A 9,691-nucleotide genomic window follows, 5' to 3' on the forward strand; every position below is an offset into this window, starting at 1 on the left:
TTGCGCCAGCAAACCTATGCAAAACACGATGTAGCTTACATTAAGAGCATAGGATAGCGTGTCTACGTTTTCTTGTGCGCAGACAACCTTCCTGTCGGCTTTCCAAGCTTCCTGCTCAACCACCATCTTTTTTGGAGAGGAAAGTAGCCTGCATGGCTTTTGACTCCGACGCTGTCTTCGCGAAGCTGTTTACTTTGACGTGTTCGTGAGGATTGGAACGCGACTTAAGATGGCCGCTGTCCACTTAGCCGTCTACTTTGCCGTCTACGGCGAAAGTTTACTTATTTCACCACCCCACCTAGTTTTTTTTGATATCCTCGACTGCGCTGCTATTCTCTTGGTACTTATTCTGTAACTCACTGGGCACATACCCAGTGGCGAATACCCAGTGGCTCAAGAATGGCGTTTATTCCGTGATGTATTGTCGATAACGCAAAACACAAGTGCGCTCACTGGCGCTACTTTGTTGGTCAACACTGTTGATGGCTATCAACGTCGGCTGTTCGGCGAATAACTTTACTTACACCAAAACCCTGGCTTGGGATGAAAGAAATGTTCGTTTTAAAATTTGCTTTCCTGGTTTTTTTTTTTCTTTGGTCTTCATACACGAGCGATTATGCGGGTATAGTTCTAAAGACCGCCCTTCTTCCTGCCTTGGCGAGCTATTGATGCGCTCAAGAACCGTTTGTATTTCTTTTAAGACACGCGACCTTTCACATTCATACCTCTTGAGGAGAGCTAGTGATGTGTGAGCCTCTATGAAAATCCTGACAGCCTGATCACTGTTGCTATCAAAGCGGCTTTGCAGCGAAACAAAGTGAAATCATGCGATCAATTCGACGTGTCTACAGAAAACCTTGCATCTCCAGGCTAGAACGATATTCTAACTTTTAGAAGCCCCTTATCATTTTTGAAATTTTATTTTACAACACTGAGTCCCGGGACTCTGAAAAGACAACAAGACAGAAAAAAGGAAAAGAAAAGAAAACACACAGCGGCTAACTCAAAACTTGACTTTTTCCTGCCCCGTGCCAGTTTCTCAACGTGCTGAAACAAACAAAAACAGTCCAAAACTCTCTTGCCACCCCACTTTTGGACTAAAAGAAAGAAGAAAAGGGGTCTGGCCTTCAACACTTTGTGCAATCATCAGGGGCCACCACCACCGTGGCCAGGGGCGTCACTCATTTCTTCTTCTTTACCTTGAGAAACCGTGGCAGCAGCTTTAACTTCTTCTTCTTTGACTTCTTGGTGGGGCTGTTATTGTCGCCGTCGCACGTCACCATCTGCACGCCAGTCTCGATGGTCTTGCTCGTCGCCTGCACGTACTTGGATGGCTGCGGCTTCTCCGCGCCATCCGCGCACTGCAGCGCACACCTGCTGCTTCCAGCACCTTTGTCGGTGGGGGCCGGGTTGTTGATGACGGTCACCTCGACCAGGTCGGCCTTCACGAGCGGCGACATCCGGAAGTGGTCGTCTCCACTCGACTGGGGGCAGTAGTCGCGCAGCGAGGTCTGGCTCGCCTTCTCGCCGACCGCGTTGCTGCTGTTTCTCGCGGGGCTCCAGCTGGGCGAGGCCCAGATCTCCTTCTCCTCGGAGCGCGCAGTCGAAGAGGCGGCCATCTTGGATGCCGCAGTGCGCTGGCTGCTACTCTGGCTGGTGCTGCCTTCGCCCAGGTTGTTGCGGAAAGGCGTCGTCGAGTCCGGATGTGATCGCTCGTCCCAGCTAGAGCGCGACTTGATAAAAGCCTCGTTCAGGTACTGCTGGTCCGCGTCTTTGGGCGTGGAGCCGGCCAGCGAGATGCGACTTCCCCCTGAAGACAGTCCCGATGACGCCGGCCCACTGACCATGGGGCTGCTGCTTCCTGGAGAAGGGTCGTCGGGCGGCGGGGATGTCTGTTCTTTCCAGAATGAGGGCAGGCCAGAGGCGGCAGCTGTGGCGCCGCCGACGCCGGACGATGACGCACTGGACTCAGACGAGTTCAATATGCCCATGACCTTGGCGGCGGCAGCCTGTTCACCTTCGAACGTACCTTTTTTAGCTACCTTCCGTTCGCTGGATGACTTCTTCTGGGAGGCCGCTGCCGTGCCTCCGCCATCCGCCTTGGGCTTGTGCAAAAAGGTGTAAGGGTTGTTCGCCTCGTGAATGTTTCGCTCGATGTTCGCGACAACCTTGGAGAATTCCGGAGCGTCCGCGATGCCTCTCGAGGCCTTCGAGAAGCACGGCGTGTCTGCTGGCGCGAAGGACTCTTCTTCCAACAGGCCCGCCTTGGATTCGCTGTCTTCGTTCTTGTACGCGGGGAACTCTTTGACCACGGTCTTGTCATCACTCCGGCTAAAGATATTCCACAGCAGACGCCGCTTCTTTTTCTCGGGCACCACCGGTTCTACCGGTTCCTCCACTTGGATGGTCGTCGACGGCGGCTCCGGGCTTGGAGCGGCAGCAGTCTCCGTAGTCACGACTTCGGACCTCTCGATGCACTCGATCATCTCGACGTTGTCGCTCACCCTGTGGAACTCTTCGTACGTTGTTCGCAACACACGGCTCTCGTAGCAGCCATACGCCTGGTGACAGCTCACCGTCGTTACCTGCAGGAAGACAGTAGAATACACAGTGCCGTGCTCCTGTACCGTACTTTTTCGAGCTAATATACGCAAGAAACCTCTTGACGTACCGAACGAGAGTATTCACGCGGGAAGTTGCAGCACAAAGTTGTGTGGTCCGTTTGCTTACCTCGCCCGGTGTCCTTGCGCTGTTTTGATCCTGAATGTATTGATATGTGCAGCGTTCTGCATTCCATTTCAGCCTCTAAGTTCTAAAGTTGGTCCCCGGTCGCACCAACACGCATGAAACAGTTACGAATCTTATACCCTTTTACCTTACTACCTATCAGGAGCCATTTCAAGGAATCAGGTCGCACTTGAGCGCAAGTAATCTTATGCTTGTATTAAGCGAAGGACCTCGACAGTAGGGACGCTATAGAGACCTGCGCAATCATGCAAAATGCATGAATTAGCATATATTAAAGCTTTAGAAAATGCTGCGCTAAGCCACAGAAACTCGGAAGGCAAGGCATTTTGTTCTTGTTCACTTGAAAAAATCTGCGTTATATGGCACGGCGTTCTTAAATCTCGAGGCTTTTTCCAAACAACCCCGAAGTCGATATCCCCGAGCGAGCTCACTCTGCGCACCTGCTCGCACTGGCTGGGGCTGTCGAGTCTCGTCGACGAGTGGCTGCGCGCCACGGCTGCGGGCACCAGAGGCAGGAAGCCCGAGGGCAGAGGGTTCCGCGCCGGTGCCGCCGCCGCGGGCCACGTGTCATCGACCTGGCTGCGGAGCCGGGGCGACGAGAACGACCCACGTAGCGTCGTCTTGGCGCTCGTGCAGAGCCAAGGATCCGAGCGCGTCACGCTCTTGACCGACGGCGAAGGCGGGTACACGGCGGACTTCTCTTCCACGTACACGGGCGCGTGCGTCTCGAGCCTGGGCTCGCAGAGCCGGCTGTACGGCACCAGCGGTTCCCAGGGCCCCTCGGGCTTGTAAAAGGCCATCGCGAACGTCGACACCACCAGACCCATGATAATAAAGAGGAAGTACATGGCGTTCGTGGTGATGGCGAGCGTGACCGAGATCGCCGCGAACACAAGGAATGTTCCCATCCAGATGAGCACCGACATGAGCACCACGCGGAGGTTGAGCCGATATTTTGGAGGCGGCGCGATCTCGTTCATGGTGGCCGCCTCCGGGGATGCCCCGCCACCTCCTTAGGCCCGGTTGGCAACAGTGCTGGGAACTGCGGACGGTGAACGCAGCGTGGTGGCCTCACTAGGCGGGCGCGTTATGGCATCATCGTCAGTCGCAGCCTATCTTTATGTTCAACGGTATGGGACGAAGGCCTCTCCTGGCGACCTCCAATTACCCAAAAAAAGGTGAGGCGTGCAGACAGGACACTAGAGACGAGAAGTGGACAATACGAACGCCGACTATCAACTGAAGGGAACACAGAGGCGAAAAAAGAAAGAAGACACAAAACTCATCTGCGCAATCCTTACCAACTAGCTCAGCTTTCTGTCGTTCTAAGCTCCAATTACCCCTGTCTCGCGGGTAAGGGCGGTGGCGTGAAATGGAGGTCGAACATCGGATGTCTACGCTATAGCATACAGGTGACTAAAAATGAAACGCGATCCCGACTGCAGGCGCTCAGTCACTTGGTATATAAGCAATCACGGAACCGCAAATTGGAGGGCTTGGTAAGGTTCGGGTTGCAATGTTTCGCGGACGTTTTAAGTTCTCAGACTGCAGCAACGCATCCCACGCGTGCTACCGCATGTAATCGTGATTCTGCTTTAGTCTTGGGTGTTTATTCTTAGACGCATGTCTGCTAGAGCACAGGCTGCGAAAGGAAAGTTGAATGTCAACACAAGTAAACCATCTTTCACCCCGGCGCTCCAGTAGAATCCGTGCATGGAAGGCTATGTCACCCACTCATTCGTTGATATCCTTAAGTATATAGTAGGAATGAACAAATTTTGTTGAGACTAATCCAATGTGATGCAAAAGAACATTATGCCAAATTTTGCCACTTCGTCAGTCTTTATACTCCGAAGACGCGTACAGTACAATATGCTGCGCTTCCTAATACCGAACCGTGCCAGCTTGAATTCAGATTGTTCGATATCAACGCTATATGATATCTCAGTGATGTGTACCCTGCTTTTTCTGTCATATACTCTGACTGTGTCATTGATAATGACATGTATGGGATGTAATACCCTGAAAGGTGTCCTTATGTCCTTATGTAATACCCTGAAAGGGTTCCTTAAGGGACAATAAATGAGGATCGCAACCTCTGATGGATGTGGGAAGCTGGTGTCGAAGCAAGTATCCAGGTTCGCTCTACCACTGCCAAGACACGACTTCTGATGTATACGCCAAAAGCAAATGGCGCCTGTTGGAGTTCCGAGAAGTTTCAAGAAATTATTCACTTCAAACGCATAACTGCGCGAATGCCAGCGTAGCTGGAGAATCGAGGATGCTGACGAAAATAGCTGTGTTAGGCAATATCGAAGCTTTCAAGGGTGGCAGCTGGTTCTAATCTGAACGTACACTAAAACAACGTATCAAGTTATTCGTTTAGAAGATCAGATTACACGCCTGAAGTAGCTAATAGGTCAGTTTCTGGCACTTTATTGTCAGAAGTTGGCGAAAGCAACTTAATTCAAACATAACACAGTGTACCCTCCCTTCTTGTGCTGCATGTATTAGTGCTAGTAAATTATAATACTATTGTCAAGTAGTCTAACAAGATTCTATTTTGAATGACACAAGCAGCTTTAGCTCAGAATATACTATTAAAAACATGCCATATATAGGTACGCTCTTGTTAAGCAACGGCTTTATAATTAAGGGAAAATGAGACATCCACCCCAATCCTAGCAACTGCTACAAAGGAACCCCATACGGGTTCCTAGAAAGAAAAGCCTCGCACTTGAAGAAAAATTAGCCCTGGTCCGGGACTCGAACCCGGGACCACCGCCTTTCCGGGCAGCCGCTCTACTATCTGAGTTAACCAGGAGGCTAGCAGATGGCAGGTTTAGGTCAAATATGTCAACAACTCGAAGCAAAGGCAAGAGTTTGACGTAATAGTTATGCGGAAACCCGCAAGATGGAGAGAAGTAATGAATTAAGGGAAAATGAAACATCCGCCCAATCGAAGCAACTGCTCCAAAGGAAATCGAGGGTTACTTCTCTCCACCCTGCGGGCTTCGACAGAACTATTACGTCAAAAGGCTGCATAATTTTAGACAATATTTGTTGAAATCTAAAAGAAAAGGTCAAGTTCTTGTGACTCGTATTTGCGAAGTTCTTATACATGAGCTCAGGTATTCATAAATATTGATGAAAATGACCCCTTAAAAATATACCTTTTCAACTCTGCAATAACCTTGACACGCCATATTTACATCTTCATGATTCTGCAACAAAGATCTTCTCCATTATAGTTTACCGAAAATTTAAAATATTTAGACATTTAATACATCTTTTTAAACTGCATCGGTATTTCCGTAAAGTAACTTTTTACGAAGCTTAACCTTAATCACGCAAGCAGTAATACATGGTATGCCTGCTGTTGAGTATATGCGTTAAGAGAAAGGTTTGGCTAAGGCCCAACTCCGACGCGGCCTATTCAAATACAGGTAAAACGCAGAAACCCTTTTCTGAGATAACCCCTCGACCGATATTAATGAAATTTGTTGCATTTGAGAGAGAAACCTAAATTCTAGTGACTGTTAGAAGCGGAATTTCGATTTAGGGCCTGACATTCGTTTAAACGTTTTTCGAAAATTCGGAACTTCGAAAAAAAAATAGAAGCACGGAATTTACAACTTCATGGCTCTGCATCAAGAACAGATATTGTGGTTCTGTAAACAGCATCCATTAGATAATTCAATGCGGACAAATCCGATATGTCAATTTATATCTTACGTGAATTTGTTACGCCGTGAACGAGGGTTCTGCAAAAGCTGTATTTTCGTATTACTAACTTTCTTCAGATTCATGTAATAAACGAGAAGAAAAAGGGTTAACCGAGGGGCCCGATTTTTATTAGTCATATAAGAAGCCAACAAACACTGACACCAAGGACAACATAGGGGAAATTACTTGTGCTTAATAAATGAAACAAAGAAACGATAAATTAATGAAAACTAAAGTGGATGAAAAACAAGTTGCCGCAGGTGAGAACCGAACCCACAACCTTCGCATTTCGCGTCCGATGCTCTACCAATTGAGGTACCGCGGCGCCGTTTTCCCAGTCACTTTCTTGGGTATTTGTGTGTCCTAGTAGAACCCTGGGAGTGTTAGCCAGCGCCACCACTCACAGACCTTGGCGGCGGACGTGGAACGTCCTTTTTGTCGCAGGCGTCCCGAGAACGTGATCTTTTTGGGTGCAGATTCATGTGTAACATATCAATCTTGTGAACTTTAGATTTACTATTTAGATGTAATTCACAGAATTGTGATATCATTTTTCATTGCTGAGTTGCAGAGTTGTAAACTTGATAGTTTCGTTTTCAGAAAAATTTGCGATTGTTGCCCATATTTAGTAACAAATTGAGGACTTAAATCGAAAATTCGAAACAAGCAGTTATTAGATTTTAAGTTTTTCTTTTAAATGCAATAAACCTCGTCAAATTTGGTGCAGTGATTTCCGAGAAAAAGGAATTCTCCTTTTTCCTGTACTAGGTGGGAGCACCCGAGCTAAAGCTTCTTCTTACCGGGTACCAGCGCAATAGCAGTGTGAACAAGGTTTATGTCTATCGATTCCAAATCTGGGGTTTTACACGCAAGAGCCAAGGTCTGATTGCGAGGCACACCGTAGTGTAGGACTCCGGAATAATTCTGGCTACCTGGTGTTCTTTAACGTGCACCCAATGCACGGTACAGGAGCGCTTTTGCATTTCGGCGGCAACGGAACGTGGACACCGCGGCCGGCCTTCGACCCACGGCCTTCGCGTTCAGCAGCGCAACGTCATAGTCACTGAGCTATCGCGTTTGGCAAGGTCATGTCAATAGCCGGATTAGAAATGAGCAAGTTCTTAGGGTCATGAGGTATCACGTGCGTGAGAAGGATTGGAAGGTAGATGGGATCGAACAAATCTTAGAACACTCTCAAAATTTATGTAATCTGAAGATAAATTTTGGTTTTAGTTGGAAAAGGTGAAAGGGTTGTTCAGTATCTTCAGGTTGGCAGTGGTTTTCTACCAGCGGAAGCTACAAAAACCCTGCGCTGCGTATTGAAGGATGTCGCTCTTAATTCACGCATCGTTTCCGCAAAGCAGTGGCCTGGTTCCTCGGCTATCTTCACCAGTCCTTACGCCGAGGAACCTTGCCTTATAGACAACTCCTCGGGACAGGCGGGGAGAGTAGTTTCTCCCGATCTTGGTGATTCCCTGGCCCTTAAGCGAGGTCGGGATCTTTATTCAGGCTGAATTTGTCCGCGAGCAGCCAAGACTGGCTCGGTAAGCGCCGCTCTGCCTCCACGAAGCGCCTACATCGGCCCCGACACCGGCGCACGGGGGCCACATCCGCGAGGCGCTCGACGCGATGCGCAGGTGGGCGCAGAGGCCACGCGGCGACGCACTTACTGCTTACGACGTTGTCTCCGGCGCCGTGATGGGGCCGCGAAAACTTCATGGCTTGTGGCAGCGGGTCGTTGTTTTTCGCTGCGTTTTCGCTACATTGGCTCGCCTCTTGGAACTGTATCGGCGCGTCGCGAGCGATGCGACACTTCGACTTTGTCGGTGCCGGCCCAACGCTGAGCTCGCGTGTGTTTGCAGCTTCGCGATTTTCGGCATCGGGTGCGAATTTTATTTTTTTCTTTCTTTCTTCTCCTTCCTTATTGCGTGGTGTTGTGCGCAGCCATCGGTATCGTGGATAAATAAGACACGACAGCTGGGGGAACGCATACCGCCGGTCTGTGTGGAAAGAGCCGCCGGCTTCTCGGCCAATCCCTCCATAGTGGGTAAGCGCCACAAGTGAGGAGCAAGCAGGCCGGCGACGGGCGCATCCGCTGATGACGTCCTTATTCCGCTATAATACTGATGAATGCATGCACGGGCTTGGCACAGTGAACGAACATACAGATCAGTGCATGCGCCGGAAGAACGCGATACGTAATTTTGCTAGCCCCAAGGGGCGACCACATGTTCTTGCGAAGAAACGCCTGATATGAAAAACCAATGGCGGAAATGTTTTAGAACGAGAAACTTAATCAGTATTAAAATGAAAAAAAAGAAGAACGAGTGAGTGAGAAATGTGATTAAATGAGCAAGAAGAATAAAAGGAAGAATGGTGCTGATTTTAGGTTCGAGTACGGAATTTAATGGGGGAAGGGGTAAAACCAGCTCTCCCCTATAGTTCCATAGTTCGATAGAGAAGAAACGGTCGAATCCTCGTATGATTTCCTTGTTTTCATTATCTGCTGGCATCAAACAATTCTCTTTATGTAATATTAAAGGAAAACGCCTAAGTCTGGCAAGACCGGAATGCTTACTTTGTGAACCCCTCATGCACTTTGTTGCAATAAAAAGTCGAAGGAAGGAAGGAAGAAACTTTATTTTTCAAAAAACATCTTAGGCTTAATAGCAAGAATATGCGGTGGCAGTATATTCTTTCTTCTTTTCTTTAGTTTCGTGCCCTAACCACGTCGACAGTGACGTCGGTACTGGTGTTTACAAGTATTCAATCGGTATTTTCCATATTTGAGTTTCTCTTGAAAGCCGTAACCAGAATACCTTCTGGAGTATAACGTGCCAAAACCTCGGTGTGATTATGAGTCGCGCCGTAGCGGAATATTACGAATTGGAGCATCTGTAGTTTTTTTTTTTTTTACTTGCAGCTAAATCTGAGTACCCGTGTGTTTTTAACGCGAACCATTCTTTGCGAACTTCGGATCCTTTGAATGTGTCTGTCTATCTATCCAGCACCCTACGCCGCGGCGCTATAGTGGTGCCTATCATATAGAGTTTCTCACTATATTACCTAGAGGGAAATCCGGCGTTGCTGCGCTGTGGTATGCATGATAATGCCAGTATATTGTGACTTCGGATGGCCGTCGTTCTCGGAGAGCCAGGACACCTTGAAGACGCACGTGGCAAGCACCGTTCCCTCTGTCACAAATATTCATTTTCTA

The 9,691-nt window shown here is 48.7% G+C and overlaps 1 protein-coding gene across 1 annotated transcript; it reads right to left on the reverse strand.

Moving 5' to 3' along the window:
* Positions 1-910: 910 nt before the first annotated feature.
* Positions 911-8,275, reverse strand: LOC142577713 (uncharacterized). Its single transcript, XM_075687168.1, has 3 exons — positions 8,145-8,275; positions 3,189-3,790; positions 911-2,585 (listed from the first exon to the last, which is right to left on the reverse strand). The coding sequence occupies exons 2-3, from the start codon at positions 3,726-3,728 to the stop codon at positions 1,182-1,184; spliced, it is 1,944 nt and encodes a 647-aa protein (XP_075543283.1). The 5' UTR covers positions 3,729-3,790; positions 8,145-8,275; the 3' UTR covers positions 911-1,181.
* Between the last annotated feature and the right edge of the window lie 1,416 nt (positions 8,276-9,691).

Source organism: Dermacentor variabilis, chromosome 4 (genome assembly GCF_050947875.1).
Source record: "Dermacentor variabilis isolate Ectoservices chromosome 4, ASM5094787v1, whole genome shotgun sequence".
Lineage (NCBI taxonomy): Eukaryota > Metazoa > Arthropoda > Arachnida > Ixodida > Ixodidae > Dermacentor > Dermacentor variabilis.

Bases quoted from the DNA above. Each gene is read 5' to 3' on its own strand.
- LOC142577713 (XM_075687168.1), bottom strand. From the start codon at position 3,728: ATGAACGAGATCGCGCCGCCTCCAAAATATCGGCTCAACCTCCGCGTG. The intron at 2,586-3,188 runs GTGCGCAGAGTG...GTCTTCCTGCAG, and splicing joins GCCCCAGCCAGTGCGAGCAG to GTAACGACGGTGAGCTGTCA.